At 41.4% G+C, this 22,087-nt stretch overlaps 1 protein-coding gene across 1 annotated transcript in view; it reads right to left on the bottom strand.

Moving 5' to 3' along the window:
• Positions 1 to 22,087, bottom strand: part of CELSR1 (cadherin EGF LAG seven-pass G-type receptor 1) — a 265,989-nt gene that overhangs the window by 144,271 nt on the left and 99,631 nt on the right. The window contains exon 2 of the mRNA XM_073328377.2: positions 6,710 to 7,348. Within this exon, the coding sequence (XP_073184478.2) occupies positions 6,710 to 7,348 (639 nt within the window). The remainder of the gene's footprint in view (positions 1 to 6,709; positions 7,349 to 22,087) is intronic.

Genomic DNA, 22,087 nt, shown 5'->3' with positions numbered 1-22,087 from the left:
AGCAGTGGATGTATTGTTTCTTGACTTTAGCAAAGCTTTTGACACGGTCTCCCATAGTATTCTTGTCAGCAAGTTAAGGAAGTATGGGCTGGATGAATGCACTATAAGGTGGGTAGAAAGCTGGCTAAATTGTCGGGCTCAACGGGTAGTGATCAATGGCTCCATGTCTAGTTGGCAGCCGGTATCAAGTGGAGTGCCCCAAGGGTCGGTCCTGGGGCCGGTTTTATTCAATATCTTCATAAATGATCTGGAGGATGGTGTGGATTGCACTCTCAGCAAATTTGCGGATGATACTAAACTGGGAGGAGTGGTAGATACGCTGGAGGGGAGGGATAGGATACAGAAGGACCTAGACCAATTGGAAGATTGGGCCAAAAGGAATCTGATGAGGTTCAATAAGGATAAGTGCAGGGTCCTGCACTTAGGACGGAAGAACCCAATGCACAGCTACAGACTAGGGACCGAATGGCTAGGCAGCAGTTCTGCGGAAAAGGACCTAGGGGTGACAGTGGACGAGAAGCTGGATATGAGTCAGCAGTGTGCCCTTGTTGCCAAGAAGGCCAATGGCATTTTGGGATGTATAAGTAGGGGCATAGCGAGCAGATCGAGAGACGTGATCGTTCCCCTCTATTCGACATTGGTGAGGCCTCATCTGGAGTACTGTGTCCAGTTTTGGGCCCCACACTTCAAGAAGGATGTGGATAAATTGGAGAGAGTCCAGCGAAGGGCAACAAAAATGATTAGGGGACTGGAACACATGAGTTATGAGGAGAGGCTGAGGGAGCTGGGATTGTTTAGCCTGCAGAAGAGAAGAATGAGGGGGGATTTGATAGCTGCTTTCAACTACCTGAAAGGGGGTTCCAAAGAGGATGGCTCTAGACTGTTCTCAATGGTAGCAGATGACAGAACGAGGAGTAATGGTCTGAAGTTGCAGTGGGGGAGGTTTAGATTGGATATTAGGAAAAACTTTTTCACTAAGAGGGTGGTGAAACACTGGAATGCGTTACCTAGGGAGGTGGTAGAATCTCCTTCCTTAGAGGTTTTTAAGGTCAGGCTTGACAAAGCCCTGGCTGGGATGATTTAACTGGGAACTGGTCCTGCTTTGAGCAGGGGGTTGGACTAGATGACCTTCTGGGGTCCCTTCCAACCCTGATATTCTATGATTCTAAGTAAACAAGCAATGTTAGTATTGAAAAAAACCCTGCATTATTTAAATAATAAATATATGTGAATTTTTTTATAGTTTTAAGCAGTAAATTATATTTTGTAACATTTTAAAATAAAATATTATGGAATATGAATAGCTATAAGTCAAACATGTAAAATGGCTGAAATCTTATTTTATATAAGACAAAAACCGGGACAGGGACCATCTTTGTGTTTTGTGTTTGTACAGCGCCATGCACAATACACTCATGGTTCATGATTAGGGCTCACAGGCACTATGGTAATACAAATAATCAATAATAATGATAACGTTTAAATTTTTTTACCCCCCACGGCGATGGATATCAGACTGACAGGGGCTAAACTACTCAGTAAAATATTTCTAAGATTATTTCTGATAATGAATTATTTGTTGGTAATATTTTCCACCTGGTCCTCTGAGCGGGGGAGGGAGGGAAACAAACTCTGGCCAATGACCACCATATGTTAGTTCAGTGGTTCCCAAACTGTGCGGCGAACCACCATACGGGGGCACAGAAGAACGTTCAGGGGGATGCAGTGGGGCCTGGGCCAGCCCGCCCTGGGGGGCAAGGAGGGAGCGCCACCTGGCCCGGCTCTGCCCCCAGCTCCACTCTGGTTCCGGCTCTGACCTCAATCCTGCCCCAAGTTGAGACCCCAGTTTCAGCTCCTGACCCCAACCATGACCCGGTCCTGGCCCTGGCCTCGGCCCCCAACCACAGCCCGGCTCCCAACCGCAACCACAGCTCCCATCTTTCGGCCCCAGATGCAGCTATTGTCCCAGTCTTGGCCCCCAATCTTGCTCCCAGATCCCAGTGGGTGCGGACAGATTACATTACAGTAAGGGGGGACATGGCTTAAAAACTTTGGGGACCACTATGTTAGTTGTATTAATTTCAGTGGAAAAAACGTATTATAATGCAATGTGGGCATAAAGGTCCTAATGTAGCATCAACTTGATCATGCTGCACATACTGTATTTTTATTGTATCTGTTTAACAATAAACAGAATATATATATAGAATATATTATAATATAAAGAATATATTAATATTCACACTGAATAGCAAACTAAAAATATTACAGGTTTCAGAGTAACAGCCGTGTTAGTCTGTATTCGCAAAAAGAAAAGGAGTACTTGTGGCACCTCAGAGGCTCAAATAAATTGGTTAGTCTCTAAGGTGCCACAAGTACTCCTTTTTTTAAAAAATATTACGGGGATACCACAGCAGAGCCATATTTAAAGAAGCATTGAGGTTTGCCGTTTAAAGCAGGGATTAAACGTCTTTATTATGTGTGCCTGTTACCATGCAACTTCTCTAAACTTACAGCACTTACTCTGCTGAATGAATTTTATAACTGAGCTAAAATGAATTTAAAATGGACCCTTAACTTTTTCTGGTTTGGTGTGTGACTTTGTGGCTCCCTCTAGCAAATGAATTTCTATATTTGATATGTGAAACTAGTCTTATTTCTAAAAGAGAGAAAAATCTAAGACATGAACTACTTTACATTTTAACATTAATTTTTATGTACTAATACTTCTTAATCATTATGTACACCAAGATGATCATTATGAATATTTCTCAACAAACATTACAATTATTAAATATGTATGTATCAAAAGGATGTTCCAGATTCCAAGCTGTCATTATTAAAAAATAATTGTTTCTAGTCTTCATGGTTTTGAAGAAAATCTCAAAAACATGAACCAAATATAAATGAATACTGTGTTATCTCTCTGAGCCTGCAACGAGTCTGAAGCAATAAAGTTGGAGAAGTGTGAACAGCCCCATTCATCTCAATGGTGTGGTTAACTATGGAGACTGAATGTGACTATTCAAATATCAACACTGTTAACTATAGGTTTCAGAGTAACAGCCGTGTTAGTCTGTATTCGCAAAAAGAAAAGGAGTACTTGTGGCACCTTAGAGACTAACCAATTTATTAGAGCATAAGCTTTCGTGAGCTACAGCTCACTTCATCAGATGCATATCGTGGAAACTGCAGCAGACTTTATATATACACAGAGAATATGAACCAATACCTCCTCCCACCCCACTGTCCTGCTGGTAATAGCTTATCTAAAGTGATCATCAGGTGGGCCATTTCCAGCACAAATCCAGGTTTTCTCACCCTCCACCCCCCCACACAAATTCACTCTCCTGCTGGTGATAGCCCTGGTGATGGGTGATAGCCCATCACCAGCAGGAGAGTGAATTTGTGTGGGGGGGTGGAGGGTGAGAAAACCTGGATTTGTGCTGGAAATGGCCCACCTGATGATCACTTTAGATAAGCTATTACCAGCAGGACAGTGGGGTGGGAGGAGGTATTGGTTCATATTCTCTCTGTATATATAAAGTCTGCTGCAGTTTCCACGATATGCATCTGATGAAGTGAGCTGTAGCTCACGAAAGCTTATGCTCTAATAAATTGGTTAGTCTCTAAGGTGCCACAAGTACTCCTTTTCTTTTTACTGTTAACTATGTTACTGTTGATCATTTTGGCACAAACCTCCAGCTATGACAAGTGGCTTTGAAATACAAAAAGTGCATCGACAATTGCACTTAATGTAGCAATCAAATCTTTGTGTGAATAAAATATATCCTTTCCGTATGTATATCCCCTACACTATAAATACAGAGTGAATATGCAAAGAAATTAAATAATTAGTTTATGACTTAAGCATTTAAAAAATACCTTTTACATTTTCATCTGTTCATCTATTTATTTGACAAGCTTACACGTTTTTTTCCCAGAGATTTCCAGCAAAGAAATTTCTGAACAGATAAAAACACAAATTATTCCAAATTCTAAAACATGGGTTAATTAAGTTTGTTAATGTGCAAGTTTTTGTTTAATAAACTGTTAGTCATAATCACTTCTATTTATACTGTAATGTTTATTATAGAAAACATTTTTCATCAAATTAATTGGTCATAAAACTTCCAACACTGTCTCACAGCCCGTTTCAGAGTTTACTGGTTGAGCTAATAGTTTATCATTTGGACCTTAGGAAAGGGACTGATCTCTGGCAGACTTCCTCTGATCTCTAGGCGAACCCCACATCCTGTGCACCTCTTAAGGGAGGTCTCTGGTCCACTGTCCCTGGCATGGTACCCCCTCAGTGCAATGCTCCCCCTAACAGTGCTGCCCCTCTCCATTGCCCCATCCTTTGTAATCTGTGGATCTGACCCAAAAGCCACAGATGGCAAAGAAAAGACTTTCCAAGTGGGGGGCTTGGAGCAGGCCCTATAAGCACATTCCATTTAGACATATGCATTTTCGTCCATATGGATCTGTATAGGTATAATTTTCGAAAAGATAAAACTTTAGAAATCTAAAACGTCTGCTGAAAGAAAATGCATGGGGCAGTGGACAAAAGATGTTCCCCTAAAAGAGATGGAGACTAGCTAAGGGTTTTAGGAGTGAAGCTGGCCAAAGAACAGGGCTAAGGAAGCTTGGGAGCCACAAACAGTCATATTTGTTCTATTTAAAGCTTTACACTCACAGTGGAAGAAAATGTCCTAAATGATGTTCCAGCTTTCTCTGCCTGGCCTCAAAGGTTTTCAGCCAGCCAGGCTGCTGGAGCTTCCCAAGAAGTTTTGAATAAAAGATGAAGGAAGCTGGAGCACTGGTTTAAGCATTTTCCAGGGGCACAAAGTTTCAAATAGAGGAAGTATGTTTATTTGACAGCCTCCCCAGCAAGGCAGCCATTCCCACTCCCCACCACCTCAGCCCTGGCTCTCAGTCCCGCTGTTAAAATAGGTTAATTTAAGATTTATTTATTTTTAAAAAAACAAACCACACACCCTGGAAATTCCTAGACAAAATATTTCTAGTGAATGTTATTTAGACATTTAATATTCAGCTGTTCAAAGTGCACAAGCAAAACAGGTAATTTTTAAAAGAAAAACAGGAATTATTTAATAACAAACAAACTTATCCTCAAAGTATCATTAAAACTTTAGTGCTTTAGAATACGAAATGCCCCCTCTTCCCTCCTCCTCCATTTTAAATAAATATTTGCTGATGCTAAAAAGACATAGATATTACATTTTGTTTGTTTTTTGCTTCTACGCTATTTCACTCTGTTTTTTAACTACTTGGTATAACATAAGCTCCTACTGATGCACTGAGTAAGCATACTACTGAATTTCCCTTGGTGCCAAGAAGAGAGTTTTGTCACTGACTTTCATGGAGTAGGAGCAGGCTCTGGACCTAAGAACTCAGGAAATACTTCAGTTTCGTCTACATCAACTTCCACAATGGATACACTAGGAATACACTACTACAACGGATAATATCGCAGTAATCAGCAGGAACTTCAGAAAGACTATTTATTCTATAAATTCCTAACCACCCAAATAACTGTAATTCCTGTTGACCGACAGTGTGTCATTCAGGTTTTCTCCGAAGGTCAAACAGCTAAGAACTTTGCCGTAATGTAAGTCTCAGCTGAGAGTTTAGACCTGATCCAGCAAAGTACGTTGACACATGCACAATTTAAGTTCATAAGTAATCCCATTAACTACAATGGTTCTACTATGTAGCATTTAATTCTTCTTCTTCTTCTTCTTCTATACTCTTCATAAATACTGCAGAAGTAGCACTTTAACCTTTATTAATTGTCTGGTAAATAACAAGATAAAGTAACTAAATCAAAAAACTGATAAAGATGGGCCTACTAGGAGGGGAATGACAAGAAGAAGAAGCAATCTTATGTTCTTTTAAACATACAATTTCTAGAAAGGAAATTGGATCGAGAGATAGATTCTCTCTTTTTATATTTGCCTGGATGGGTATTCACAAATTGAAGCTTACATATGGTATTTCCCATCTGTTTACATTATAGTAAGTCTTTGAGGCAGGGACCATCTTTTTGTTCTGTTTGTACAGCACCTAGCCATACCAGGTCCTGGTCCATGACTGGGGCTTCTAGGCACTACCACAATACAAACAATAAGTAATAATAATAGTTCAAAATAAGGAGTGACTCATCATAACATGGGGAGGGATAGCTCAGTGGTTTGAGCATTGGCCAGCTAACCCAGGGCTATGAGTTCAATCCTTGATGGGGTCATTAAGGGATCTGGGGCAAAAGGTGGGGATTGGCCCTGCTTTGAGCAGGTGGTTGGACGAGATGACCTCCTGAGGTCCCTTCCAATCCTGATATTCTATGATAACATGTTGCACTCAAAGAATACTGATTTACATCTAGCACTGTTGGTTGTCTTGAGTATTATTTAAGGGGTAGAAGATAGTTGGATGTGCAATCAGGGACCCTCTTTTCCCTCCCAGAAACACAAATATAAAAGAGATGTGTCCAAACAAGACATTTTAAAACAAAGATATGGGATTTCGTCTAACTGCAAATGTGACACATTAAATCCTTCTCTCTACCAGAGTCAGAGGCTTTCTCCATTTGAGTAAGAATGTCAACAATTTCAGCTTGATACAGAACTGACTCAGTGGATGGCCTAACATATAAATCATGGGTATAATAGATAAGATAAACACATACCAGTGTAGTCCTCGTAACATTCACAAGTGTAGCCTCCTTCTCGGCTCCGACAAAGCCCATTATTGCCACAAGGATTGGAGTAGCAGAGATCAATCTCTGTTTCACAATAGTCGCCTGTAAACCCAGGGGGACACCGGCACCTCAGACCATTGATGGGATGGATGGGTCGGAACAAAACGGTGTTTGAACTAATAAATGGAGCAGAGCTGTCAAACTTCAACACCGAGACACACTTCATATAGTTCTCGCAAGGCTCTCGCAAACAGATATTGTCATCGAAAGGCAGGACCCGCTGCATAGAGATCATAGTCAGTAGTGTCCTGTTGAGGTAGATCTGTTCTTGGAGGTCCTCGGAGGGGAAGAACTTATTTCTAATGCCACCAGGAAGTAAAGCGGAGAATGTCACGTTCAGGATATTGGAGCTGACGTCTGTATCGTTTTGAATGTTGAAGACGAAGATGCCATCCTTGGTAGTAGACAGCACCGTCGCCACACCCTCCACAAAGAGAGAGAGCAGCGGGGAGAGGAACTTCTCCTGGGACATGTTTTCCAGCCGCACGGTGATACTGTTGGTCAGCATGTCATCGGTAATGATAGTCACCCTCAGGGTGCAGACTGCTGTGACACTGTGAACACCATCTATTGACATGGGGGAGGGGGGTGGAGAAGAGAGAGAGACAGAGAGATCAGAATTATTTCAAACAACATCCTCTGAAGTGCTTTGGCATACAGACCTGGCTACTCAGGCATTCTCCAGTAAACACAACTGAGATGTGAGACATTCCAGCCTGCTGGGACGTGAGAGAGAGACAGAAAGTGCTTTGGCTTCTGCACTGGAAAGAACCTAAAGCTTGGAAGTAAAGTACAAGGGACATCCAGGTATGCACTGCCTAGACTGTTCCACTCAAGCAACTGCAAACTGCTAGCAAGACAAATAGCTGTGAGAGGGTTAAGGGCAAGAAACTTCTTCTGATAGGAACTGAACATATCTTACACAAGTCACTGCTAGCCTACAACTAATGCTATGAAGCTGTCACTTTCTGCAGCACAACACCAAAATTATCTTCTCCCGCAGCGGTCTCAGACTTAAAGTACCAAAACTATGCAGAGTGAGAGAAAGGATTATCAGGACTTTAGATAAAAGTCATCATAGGGAATAAGAGCTAACTACATTTGATTTCCTTCAGGAACCTTATATGAAAGTTGGAGATGGAGCCAAATGAAGCCAATCTCTAATGAAAGCAGGCATTTTTACACTGCTCCATTAGGTCTTTGACATATCCACGTTTTTTTGCTACAAAACATTTCAATGCACATATGGCAGTGATATCTGATACCAGAGAGTGATGGATGCCAGTACAACCCCCAGTACAGAGTTACTTGTATTAATGCAATGTCTTTGCAAACATTACAGTCTCAATTCATTATGAAATATAATTATTGATCCTGGGCAATGTGATGGGTTCTATATACATTATGTATACTGTATACATAAATGAACATGGAAATTGCAATGAGCACCTACATCAGAGAGATCAAACCCTCGTGTTTGGTTCTGTCTCCTGGCTGAACTTAAGGACTTTGTCATTTTTTCACAAATATATAATATTTTATTTAGAAAGTACGGATCACAGAGTATAAAATATTAAATTATTTTTACTATAGTAGGGCCTAGAGGCCCCAGTTGAGATTGTGGCCTCATAGTGCTAGGCGCTGTACAAACACATAGTAAGAAACAGTCCCTTCTCCAAATATTGTACAATCTAAATACAGTACAACCTCAGATTTATGAACACCAGAGTTAAAAAACTGACCAGTCAACCACACACCTCATTTGAAACCCATCAGGCAGCAGCAGACACACACACACAAGTACAGTACAAAGAAAAGGAGTATTTGTGGCACCTTAGAGACTAACCAATTTATTTGAGCATAAGCTTTCGTGAGCTACAGCTCACTTCATCGGATACACAGTACAGTACTGTGTTAAACATAAACTATTAAAAAAATAAAGGGAAACCAGCATTTTTCTTCTTCATAGTAAAGTTTCAAAGCTGTATTAAGTCATTGTTCAGTTGTAAACTTTTGAAAGAACAAACCATAATGTTGTGTTAAGAATTATGAACATTTCAGAGTTTTGAACCACTTCCATTCCCAAGGTGTTCATAATTCTGAGGTTCTACTGTAGACGAGGTGGACAAAGCAGGGGAGGGGAAACAGAGGCACAGAGAGATAAAGCGAGTTGGATGGTCACGTCAGTAGTGGAGTTGGAATAAAACCCAGCTCTCTAGACTCCCAGTCCAATAGCACATCCACTAACCCAAACTGCCTGTCACAGAGTCGTTTCTAATGTCTAACGCTGAATAGTCACCTACTATATACATCTACTCCAGCTAAACTGAGATACACACATTGGGTGTGATTTTGCATCTCTTCAGTGTAAATCAGCAGTAATTGCATTTGAATCAATATAAAAGCAGTGTGAGATCAGAATCGGGTCCCACCAGTTCATAAAAGGCTTTTTTTTTCCTTTTCTTTTTTCGGTTGTTGGGTTTTTTGTTTGTTTTTTAATGGGGTGATAAGCAGAGAATCATCTCGTGCCAGGTGAAGTTGTGTCCATGTTCAGCATAACCACCTAGAAAAATTGAAAAAATCAGACCAGCACCTATTATCTAGTAACATTGTTGAGTATGTAATGATGCAATCTGGATGTAAAGTTAGAAGATTTATTTTCCAGTAGTCCAGGTGGGTCTAAACGAAGCTTTTTCCCCCTACCCAGGAATGTCTATAAAACCTCAGCTGCTAATTGTTTTTCTTTCATTATAAAGCCACTGCAAAACAAATAAAATATTTTCTCATGGGTGCTACTTTACTACTTAATGGCTAAAAACAAACAGTGGTGGAGTTGTAGCAAGTGGTCATTATTTTGGGTGATCTTTTTGTAGGACCCATCACACCAGCTGATTTTTTTAGCTTTAATTTCCCCCAAGATGGATATTCCACACAACATTTCCATCTCCTCCTCCTCAAGCTGCTCCAGACAGACTGTCCTGTTTCCATTTCCACAGAAAAGGCAAAACTGCCTTGCATGATCTTCAAAGCTTTTCAATAGTCAAAACCCTAATTATAAACTTTTACAAGTGCATAGTCTGCAGGTTCCCAACCAACGGAAATATAGGATGCAAATTAGTACAATTAATGAACTTTTTTCGTAAATGACAGAATCAGACTAGCTTACCCATTTCTGTCAACTACATAGTCTATTTCACAAAAGAACAGCAGCAAAACTAACTATTCATGCATGTTTCTACAGCTATTGTCATTTTGATTGGCTTGTCCAAAGGGTGTCTGGTCTATTTTGTTATATGTTGCACAATGTATTACACAAGTTCCCTCATAACATGGAGGAAAAAGGGTACCAGACAAAGGGCCTTTTTCTTAACAAAACACTGATGTATAGTCCATGGTATGTATAGTAAGAAGACAAAATACTATCTGCTGTCTGACAACCCACTGGAGTCCACAAACTGTCATAATCAATATCAACTGCCACACTATACAAGAGCGTCCCAGCATTCACAGCAACTATTCTGACACAGTTAATAAATCACTATAAAAAGCCCAGTGTCAGACACCGCATAGCTTTGTTATTCTGAAGAGAGCACAAAAGAAAACCAGACATATGCATATAGTTTCAGATACTTTGAAATTACATATAATGTTTTAAAAACAAATATAACCTTGTGCAACTCCGTTGCAAAAAGATTAATAAACAAAAGGCAGTAAAAAGTATTTTAAAATGTATTTTGTAGAAAATAACACAACTAGTATTTTCAGAAAAACTGGCCTTTTAATCTTACTATGGGCCATATCATACCATCAAGTTTGAAAAGAGAAAATCCCATTGGATGATTTATTCCATTCACTGGAGAGTTCTGTTTAAAAACTGATGTCACTTTTTGTGACTAGTATCTATTCCAAAGCACAGTGGAATTAATGCGAATTTTCTCCTTAATTTCAATAGAAGTTGAATTAAGTCCTATTTAATAATAATTAAGATTGTGAGTTTTTCACGGAGGTCACGGAAGTCACAGATTCCGTGATTTTCCGGAACCTCTGTGACTTCTGAAGTGGCTGGTGCAGCTGACCCCAGGACTGCCCGAGCAGGTCCGGGAGAAGCAGCAGCGATGGGGCCCCGGGCCGCCCCCTTGCCCAGAGCAGCAGTGGTGGCAGTAGGGGGACCCCAGGCCGCCCCCTCCCCAGCAGTAGCAGCAGCGGGGCCCCGAGTACCCTCCCCCAGGATCAGCAGCATCCCCAGAAGCACCCCCACTCCCCCAGGATCAGCAGCATCCCCGGAAGCACCCCCACTCCCCCAGGATCAGCAGCATCCCCGGAAGTGCCCTGCCCCACCCCCGACCCCCAGCACCTAAGATTTAGTCATGGGTATTTTTAGTAAAAGTCATAGACAGGTCACCATCCTGTGACTTTCTGGTTATTGCTTGTGCCCTGTCCATGACTTTTACTAAAAATACCCGTGACTAAATCATATCCTTAATAATAATATTTGCAAAATGCTTTGAAAGACATTGTGAAAGTGCCAACTATTATTGTTGTTGTTGTTGTTACAAACTACAATGAAATCATTTTATAAAAGTAATAGCATTTCATGAAATGCAGTTATATTATACATCTACACATCTTAACTGTCTTTGTCCTGCAGGACATGCCTAATATGTACAAAGGTCTGGCATACATGCAGAAGTCCTGTGCTATTGCATAATAGCGGTGCTTCTTACGAATGCTATAATGTAAATCTAATTTTTCATGGGGGGATTACACTACATTATAAATACCTATGCCAGGTTTTGGCTTGAATAAAACTTCTCAGAACAAGGAAAACTAATAAGATATTCAATAAAATCAAACATTTTAATACAATTTTAATAAAATATCTTGACCCGTATTTTCTGTCACCCTTTTTCTTCTTTTGACCGTTCAGAATGTGGCATGGTTTTAACATTTCAGATGATGTTTGGCTTTGTTTGCTGTCAGTCACTTTGGGATAGCCCAGTTCCTTGCACCGACGTCAGAAGGCAATCGACCTGTAGTGTCCCTCTCAATCTTTTAACTTGCAGAGAAAGGATGGTCTAGTGGTTAGCATACTAAACTGGGCCATGGGAAACCATGGTTCAATTCCCTACTCTGCTACAGAATTCCTTTATGACCCTAGGCAAGCCACTTATTCTCTCTGTGCACAGTTCCTAGTCTGTAAAATGTAGATGATAATGCTGCCCTATCTTATGTGATGATGAATGCATTACAGACTGTACAGATACTACAATGATAGGGCCATATAAACACCTTACTTAGACAATCAAATATTGTCCTGAAGACTGCCAGAGCCAACTTTACCAAAGAGAGAAAGGCAAATATCTGTCTCATACATTTGACTGTGTTAATGAGAAGTGGAGAGAACCTGCAGAGTTGTGAACTGTTGTGTGACTGTGGGAAAAGAGGTGTGCAATTCAGCAGTAGTCTATCCACCACTGAATTTATTTCCCAACAATGCTTCTCTTTGCATTCATATTTCAAAAGAAAACTTCACAAGGTGGATCCCTTACAGTGCAGATTTATTTTGTAACACTGGCATCTGTGTTGAATGGGCCCAGTATTCTTAATTCTGCGCCAAACTAATGAGAAGATTTAATAGAAACCACACATCCCCACAAATTCCAGAAAAACAAGAAAAGGCAGGAAAGCTTACATATGCTCCCAGTCCTCTAAAACACACCCACTGCAGATAAGTTACTGAATGGTCATCACTATACGAATAGCTTTTCTTTATGAAAAGATGGATAGGATCCGAGGCTTTAATCTTAGCTTTCTATTGATGGGCAGTTCATGAACCACAGAATTTTATTATCTAGTAATATAAACACAGCAATGTTTAACTGAAAGGTGCACCTGGCTCTGGGAGTACCCGGCCAACAAGGTGTTTGTTTTTTTTAAAGAAGTATAACAAAAAATAAAATTATAAACACTTTTTTTGGTCTTATTAGCTATAAACTGTATTCAGGTCTGACCAATAATCAAAGCAACATATTTCATAGCAATGTCCCAGTGTCACAGGCTTCTTGCACAGATGCCCCAATCTTACATTCGTTCTACTTTCCCACTTAGGATGCAGCTGGAAACCTTTAATGGATGTCAGAGTTTACAACACAGCTGTGCAAACTCTGTGTCTCGTAATAAAACAAGGGTACCCCTTAGGTTCTGAAGCTGCAATTCAAATGGTCTCATTTGTGTCAGTGAACAAGGAGCAAACAGATTCCCCAAGGCAGTAGATGTGCCTTGGTGACATGTCTTCAAGTGAGTGACCTTCCACACACCAGTCCATTCAAAGATGGTTATATATACAGGACTTTCTTTACATTGTGTACAAGGCTACACCAAACAAAGCAGCAATCCCCTGAAGCAAGCAGTGGTCCATGGACTACAGTAGCACTCACAAGCCCCTTCCATGACCATGCTAGGCATACGACAAATATAGAGCTAGCGATAGTCCCAGCCCCAACGAATTTACAATCAAGGCAGACAGACTAAGAGTGGCAGGGAAAAGAGAGATGCCCAAAGTCACACTGCTGGTTAGTGGCTCAGTCGAGGTCTTCTAAATCCCAGCCCAGTGTCCTATCCACTACTAGACCGTATTCCCTCAATCAGAGACAATGCTAGCCAGACAGTGAAGATTATCTTTCCCATTTGCACCTTTCAAAAATCATTGACACACAGTTAAAATGCATAATATACTTGCCAAATACTACTTTTCCTTGTAAACAATTGTTGTGGTTACTACAGGGAGGTTCTATGATTACGAATGGGAGGTGAGAGTCCATGAGACAACCTCTCTATTAAGATGTCCTCAATATGGAAACATTTGAGAACCCCTGACGTAGAGGAAACATTCAAAGGAAGGTGAATTCTACAGAAAATGAGTTACTGGAAACTAAGTAAAATGTTTAATTAAAATGCCAGAAAACGTAATTAACAAAAAGAAAAAAATATTTTTAGGCATCCCTGTACATTAACATGGAAATCATACAACCTGAGCTTTAGGCCACAGCCCCTAAAACACCTTTTATGACGGACTGCAATGTTTCAAAAGGGAGGGTATCAGGGCAGCCAACTTCCTCTGTTAGCCAAAGGCTCTCAGGGATGTGAACGTATGCGCATGACCAGTCAGAGATTGGCCCATGTCCTGTAGTCTGAATGGATCAAAGTGTGAGTTTTTCTTTTGCTCTCAAAAAGGTTGATGTTACACAGTGCAATACATGAAATAAAAGGAGCACAGCAAGGACCTTAAAAAGATACCCCCTTATCTCCCTTTCAAAAACCTTAATTTGTTCCATATAAATGCAATATGATCCCTGGGAACAGCTTTAACTGATTCTGCTGTAGCCTACTAGTCTCCAAATCCGGGATCAGAAATAATGCTGAAAAGCAACACTCTTTACAGTAAGTTAACCAACATGACAAGTAAATGAAACTAGTGTTATTTTTCTTGTTCCTTCCTTCATTTAATGCCTGTCCAACAGGACAGATTGCAGTCTCAAAAGCTTTGTGTTTTTATAAGGAGCTATGGGCTGCCAAAAGAATTTTGTCGGGGGCTGGAAGGACTGTTATAATAATTTATTACTTGAGTAAGGCCACAGATGTTTACGGTACAAAAACAATGAGTCCATGTGCTGATCAATTTAGCATGCTAAAAATAGCAGGGCAGCCATGGTAGCATGGGAGGCAGCATGGGTTAGCTGTCCAAGTACAGTCCCATCTGAGACCCTAGATAAAAGTACAGGTGGTTAGCCTGAGCCGCCACCTAAGCCACCACAGCTACGCCGCTATTTTCAGTGTGTTTCCTTGACTGAAGCTAGCATGTACACGTCCACCTGATCTTGAAATTACACCTGTGGGCACACCCTAAGGGTCTAATCCAAAACCCACTGACGTCTATAGAAAGACTCCCATTGACTTCAACAGGCTTAACCTAAAAATGACTCTGTGCAAGCAGGCTCTTGCACTCATGCAGAGCCTCAGTGAAGTCAATGGGGCTCTAAGCGAGTTCAGAGGTCTCCCCAGGCAAAGCTTGTTTCAGGATCAGGGCCTATTAGTTAAGACAAGATAACAGTATTTGATAACAGAGGAGGGCTGATGGGGACAAGGGTGAAGACAATATGATTATGTAGTCACAAAGGATCCACAGGATTACTTCTAATCAATGGATCCTAAAAAAAGGATCACTTTACCGTTTTTAAACGTCAATGTCTAAAATCAGATATCTAAATCCATGTTTGGGCACCTCTACATTTTCAGCAGTGTTGAGCACCAGCAGTTCCCACTGACGTCAGTGGAGCTTATGGGTGCAAAACTTTAAGTGTAGACACCCACGTTTGAAAATGTTGGCCATGCTTGTAAGTCTCCTTGAAGAAATAAAATTTGAGAGGTGGAAACATGGCAGATAGTGTTAAGGTGGGAGTTTCCTGGCACATACGACAACATAAAGAAGACAAGGCACTTATGGAACAAGAGAAAAACAAAGCCATTCAGAGAAGTGGCTTGTGGTGAACATAGAGGTGCCAAACAAGACAATATGCTAAATGTAAGAAGGAGCTAAGTTGTAGGAAGCCTTGAAAGCAAGAACTAGGCGTTTGAATTAAATTGAGGAGTCAGCAGAGAGAAAGTGAACAGGGCTGTAGCATGTACCATAGTAGATAATTTTTGCAGTAAAGTTTTGGACCATCTGGTAGCCTCACAGTTCTCTTTGAACAGTTCCAGAGGATTAGCGGATCTAGGCGACAGTGTTACTTGGCAAAACCAGACTTGCCACATTTGTTTTGTCGCTATATCAGCTTGTACCTTTAAAGCAGCACATGTGTGATAAGCCTGAGGATAACAGTTATTTTTTCTGATGTGCATCAACAAAAAAAGTTCATTAAAAATACTATGACAAATAACTATTTTCTAGTTTCAGAGTGGTAGCTGTGTTTGTCTGTATCAGCAAAAACAATGAGACGAACAAATTTATTTGGGCATAAGCTTTTGAAGTGGGTTTTAGCCCACGAAAGCTTATGCCCAAATAAATTTGTTAGTCTCTAAGGCGCCACAAGGACTTCTCATTGTATTTTCTAGTTGGAATTTTCTGTGTATTTTTATCTATGTGGGATCTGTTTTAATGTCATTTAGGAAAGTAGCTTCAGGCTTCCTATACAGGAAGACTCCCTGGGATAGAGAGTTCATTATATATGAAAGGACATGGTCTTACCAAAGGCTTTTACCCAAATATTCAAGGATATCCTTTAGGTATCAGAGGTGCTTATGGTACAGGAGTTCAAAAGAGGACTTTGAAATGGGCCAATACACTTAAAATGCTCAAACATTTGGGGAGGAAAAGGAAAACACTGTGAGTGAAACCCTGGCTCTAATGAAGTCAGTGGGAGTTTTGCCATTGACTTCAATAGGCCATGATTTCACCTTGTGAAATGGAAAGCAGCTAAGTACTTTGTGAAAGACATTGTGTATTGAGTTTGAACTGAAGAAGGAGATAATGTCTTTATTGTATAAATCCTAACAAGGACTTTTAACGCCTAAGATCAACCAAAGAAAGAACCTGAGTTAATGCCTCCAAGGAGATAGTATCAAGACTGAGGACAGGAATTTTATCTCAATAACAGCAGCATGTTACTAACATGTAAGGTCTGCATCTACCAAACTTTTTGCTTTGTGACTACATCCCAGGGCCCTTACTAGCATGGCTTTCCACAAAGCATGACTCAATGAGAACAAAATTAAATGCTTTCCTTTTTCTGTATTTCTCTGTTTTCTTTAATAAACTGGGTGAGAGTCTCACCTCTATTCCAGCACCTTTACACGAGGTAAAAGGGCCAAAGCAGCATAAAGAGACTCTAAAAAGTCCAAGTTCCAGTTGCGGGAGAATTCCCCTGGCACAGAAATTGAGGAGCACCCCTTTGCAAGCCCTGGTGTAGGGGGCATGCTGGGGTGAGAGAGTCTTATTGGGGTAGGGCCACGACACACAGCACTGCAAAATCTCTGGGCAGTGCTGTTACCCACTGGCAGCTAGGGACAGACTACCATAAATTAGGCACATCTGCCAGGGATGTCTAAGTTACGCTGGGGTCTCTTCGAACCCCAAAGAAGTGCAGATCCGAAGCACAATACAGAATTCTAGCCATAGTTGTTCAGATTCTAGATTTAACTGTCACTTGAGGTACAAGTGCGGAGAATGTCCCCAAAGAAAGTTTTCAGAGTAGCAGCCGTGTTAGTCTGTATTCGCAAAAAGAAAAGGTGTACTTGTGGCACCTTAGAGACTAACCAATTTATTTGAGCATAAGCTTTCGTGAGCTACAGCTCACTTTACCAGATGCATTTCCCAGAGAAAGTGTCTGCCCTTGGAGGAGGAAAAGAAAATGTGGGATTAACTAGTCCAGTGGTTCTATCTGGGGACAGAGGGATGCCAGAACAGGACAGACTGACGTCTGTGCTGGCACAGAGTGAGCCATTTAGAGATCCTGGGATAAGGTTTCCTGTTGTTACAAATACTTTTTATTTTATTTCTGAGTCCAAAGAGAAGGAGAAAGTGAAAAATGGTGAAGTACAAATTAGGGGTTAATCCAAGGAAAGCATGTGGCCAGTTTCAGAGTAAAGATAGAGACAGTACATATCTGATGACAACTTTCTTCATTTATGTAGGCTGTGGCTGGGCTTTCAGACAAAGCTACCATAACAAACATTGGCCTTAGAAAGAAAAGGAGTACTTGTGGCACCTTAGAGACTAACCAACTTATTTGAGCATAAGCTTTCGTGAGCTACAGCTCACTTCATCGGATGCATACTGTGGAAACTGCAGAAGATCTTTTTATACACACACAAAGCATGAAAAAATACCTCCTCCCACCCCACTCTCCTGCTGGTAATAGCTTATCTAAAGTGATCGCTCTCCTTACAATGTGTATGATAATCAAGTTGGGCCATTTCCAGCACAAATTCAGGTTTTCTCACCCCCCCACCCCACACACACAAACCCACTCTCCAGCTGGTAATAGCTTATCTAAAGTGACCACTCTCCTTACAATGTGTATGATAATCAAGGTGGGCCATTTCCAGCACAAATCCAGGGTTTAACAAGAACGTCGGGGGGGGGGGGGGGGTAGGAAAAAACAAGGGGAAATAGGTTACCTTGCATAATGACTTAGCCACTCCCAGTCTCTATTCAAGCCTAAGTTAATTGTATCAAATTTGCAAATGAATTCCAATTCAACAGTTTCTCGCTGGAGTCTGGATTTGAAGTTTTTTTGTTGTAATATCACAACTTTCATGTCTGTAATCGCGTGACCAGAGAGATTGAAGTGTTCTCCGACTGGTTTATGAATGTTATAATTCTTGACATCTGATTTGTGTCCAGTTATTCTTTTACGTAGAGACTGTCCAGTTTGACCAATGTACATGGCAGAGGGGGCATTGCTGGCACATGATGGCATATATCATATTGGTGGGTGTGCAGGTAAACGAGCCCCTGATAGTGTGGCTGATGTTATTAGGCCCTGTGATGGTGTCCCCTGAATAAATATGTGGGCACAGTTGGCAACGGGCTTTGTTGCAAGGATAGGTTCCTGGGTTAGTGGTTCTGTTGTGTGGTATGTGGTTGCTGGTGAGTATTTGCTTCAGGTTGGGGCACTGTCTGTAGGCAAGGACTGGCCTGTCTCCCAAGATATGTGAGAGTGTTGGGTCATCCTTCAGGATAGGTTGTAGATCCTTAATAATGCATTGGAGGGGTTTTAGTTGGGGGCTGAAGGTGACGGCTAGTGGCGTTCTGTTATTTTCTTTGTTAGGCCTGTCCTGTAGTAGGAGACTTCTGGGAACTCTTCTGGCTCTATCAATCTGTTTCTTCACTTCTGCAGGTGGGTATTGTAGTTGTAAGAATGCTTGATAGAGTTCTTGTAGGTGTTTGTCTCTGTCTGAGGGGTTGGAGCAAATGCGGTTGTATCGCAGAGCTTGGCTGTAGACGATGGATCGTGTGGTGTGATCACTTTAGATAAGCTATTACCAGCAGGAGAGTGGGGTGGGAGGAGGTATTTTTTCATGCTTTGTGTGTGTATAAAAAGATCTTCTGCAGTTTCCACAGTATGCATCCGATGAAGTGAGCTGTAGCTCACGAAAGCTTATGCTCAAATAAATTGGTTAGTCTCTAAGGTGCCACAAGTCCTCCTTTTCTTTTTGCTAATACAGACTAACACGGCTGTTACTCTGAAAATTGGCCTTAGACACACTCACCATGCAATTTTCATTGATTTATTTTTGAAAAATGAGTCACCTTAGTGTCCTGATATGGTGGTCTATGAAGCCCTGAAAAAGGGAAGGCAGCAGGACCTAAAGCTTGGAAATTCTTGGAACTCTCACTTAGAGATCCCCTCTTTGGAATTCATGGCAGCACAGGCTAAATTAAGAAGATGAGCTCTATATCTAGGGGGAAAGCAGTGGGGAGGAGGAACTGTATCCTCTACATTGTACAGAATGCAGTCGTTAATTCCTGAACTATAGATGAGAAAACTGTGTAAATGCTTTCTTGAAGATCCTTGTCCTTTAAACATTCTATTACTTTGCAAACAAATTTTCTTTGGCTGCTTGTTGCCGGATTAAGATTGCTTGTATTCATCAGGTAAGATTGTGATTAACGAAACAGACACCTGGAAACTGAACATTTGGGAGGCAGATTGGGCTGATAACACTAGCAACTCAAGTGGGATGTGTTGTCTGAAGTGAGCCCTGTTGCGTCCTGACCACGCTGCTGGTGAAACATCCATACCTTTTCTGTATATGCACTCCTAGGCACCCTGCTCCCTGATGCTGGGTCTGGAATCAATTGGCGGGTGTGCTGAAAGTTAGTCATGGGGGTGGGTGGAGGACAGTAGAGGACTTTGATGAGGGCACTGGTAGGAAAGCAATGGCAGGAGAGCAGATGGTGTTGGATCATATTAAAGAAGTTCTGTATTAAAATCACAAATAAGTTTGATTCCCCATAGTTTAAATTCCAGGGTATTACTAATTAAGAGGTCTCTTGGTTTTTGGTACTGTTTCTCTCCCTCTCTGTGTGAAACTTGCACGCTGCTAATTGCGTTAGTACATTCTAAGACAGAGTCTGTTCTCAAAGCAATTCACAGAGAGAGAGATTCAAAGCAATACTCTAACAACAGAAACGGCACCCAGAAACTCCACACCCTTTTGTTGTATTAACAATTATGATTAAAATAGAGATAGAGGATGGATGTGGATGGATGCTTGTTGTGGATAATAACTGAATGATCAGGGAGGTGCCAGCCTAAGAATCCAGTGTCCATCGGCTGAAGAAGGCGTCAAGTGGAAATAACCAGAGGACCCCCGGAGGGCAGACTGGAATCCACGCAACAGCCTCAAGAATGGGAGAACCAAAGAACAAGATAACATCTAGCAGCACGGAGCCGTCAGGAATGTGATATCTGCTGATTGATTCAGCAACAGCATGATGAAGCAATTCCCATAGACTGGCGTAGGAAGAAATTCCTATAAAAATAGACTCTAAAAAGTGAGAACTTTGGGGTCTGATTCTGCAAACCAACTTCCAGGAGCATCAGATGAGCATCTGACAAGGCCCTGCTCCCTCCTCATGTCCAGGCCACCTGGCCAGTGGCTTGGCATGAGCAACTCTAAGGCTGGTAACTATGATAACAACCTTGCAGAACCTGTGTGTGTGTGTTTGTATGAATGACTGTGTGAATAAATATGAGATTGAATGGAATGTTATAGCTATAACTAACTGCTTACTATGATTCTTTCTGTATTCACAATAAATGTGGCATTTTGCCTTTTTCCCTTTAATAAGATCCTGCTGGTTTTTATTTTATTGGTATAACAATGGATGGGAACAAAAATACCTGTTCATAGGGGAGAGGGATATAAGCAGAAACAGATAGGAAGGGGGCTGCGGTGATTTGAGGTGGAGGTGGGAGGTATTAGGAACAAAACACAAGCAGGGCTTAAATTCAGCTTGTGCCACCCAGAGCAGAGCTCTGGTAAATGTTTTCAAACCCATGGGAGATCCAGTGCCTCCCACAGGGCTGAAGCCCCGATCCCCAGAATTTAAGCCCTGAACACAAGTATACTAATTACCATCTCCTTCATGATGTGTGTGTGAGGACGAGCTTGTCCTCAGACAGCCAAACATTAAATAAGACTCCTCTATCATACACTGACACAGGAGTCGATTCACCTCACAGGCACTGACCTCCTCCCTGCCCCCGAGGCAAAGTTCAGTGGGAGATCCAGGAAGAGCAGTTTTAAACTCCAGCTGGCGTTCAATAGAAGCTTTGCTGGCACAGGCTGCCAGGATCTCCTGTTTACCCCAACACACCTAATTTGTGGGCAGAGCCAGCCAGCTCCAGCCACACAATGGCAGAGAGGCTGCAGGAGGCTTGTGCAGCTATGGCCCAGTTCCAGGATGACTTTCTACTATGCGGGGCTCACAGTCCAGGTTCTTCCAGTGGAACATAGGCAGCAAATCCTCCCCATAGCATTGCAGAAGCCTAGCGTCACTACAAGATTGTTCGCGGCAGTGTATTTCTAGTATGCTCTTATCCTGGAGCTGAAGAGACTGTGTCAGTATTCCCTATTCTACATGAAAGTCTAAGGTGATTGTAAATACTATTATTAACCACACCTGCTCAGGTTACATACAAACCTCACACCATTGCAAAAGTTCATTTGCTGGGAAAGAGAGGGCTGGGGAGGAAAGAACTCAAACCTCTCCCATACAGCTTTGTCTTCTTTCACTTAGATAAGCCTTAGATATTTCTACCTATGTGTATCAGTCTGTATCTTCGTAAGCTAGAGTAAGCTATTATCTTATTACTGGTGTATAAGTCATCTTTCTAAGCAGGTCTGAGCTATGAAAAAAACTATTTTCAAGACATTTTATGTTTTCTTTCAAGGTCAGTATGTGGCCTCGAGCTACAAGACAGGCTTTTGTTTCTCAAGATATTTGCTGTGTTTCCTGTGTCACCAGTTTACACCCTCTGATTCTCTGCTCTACAAAGTCCTTCAGAAACTCTAAATAATGGATTCCTGAAGTATCACACAAGCACTAGACTAATTGTGACCTGGAGTCCTAGGATACTTGACTAGTAATCTGAATTCATGAGTGTGCACTCCAAGTAAATTATGTATTTTGTAAAGACTGAGATATCACCAGCGTGTTTACTCTAAACCATACTTTTACATCATTAACTCCACTTCGAAAGAAAGAGCCCACAATTGGAATGCCCAGCTGCTTCACCT

Source organism: Lepidochelys kempii, chromosome 1 (assembly GCF_965140285.1).
Source record: "Lepidochelys kempii isolate rLepKem1 chromosome 1, rLepKem1.hap1, whole genome shotgun sequence".
NCBI lineage: Eukaryota > Metazoa > Chordata > Testudines > Cheloniidae > Lepidochelys > Lepidochelys kempii.
This window is presented reverse-complemented; position numbering and strand designations above follow the sequence as displayed.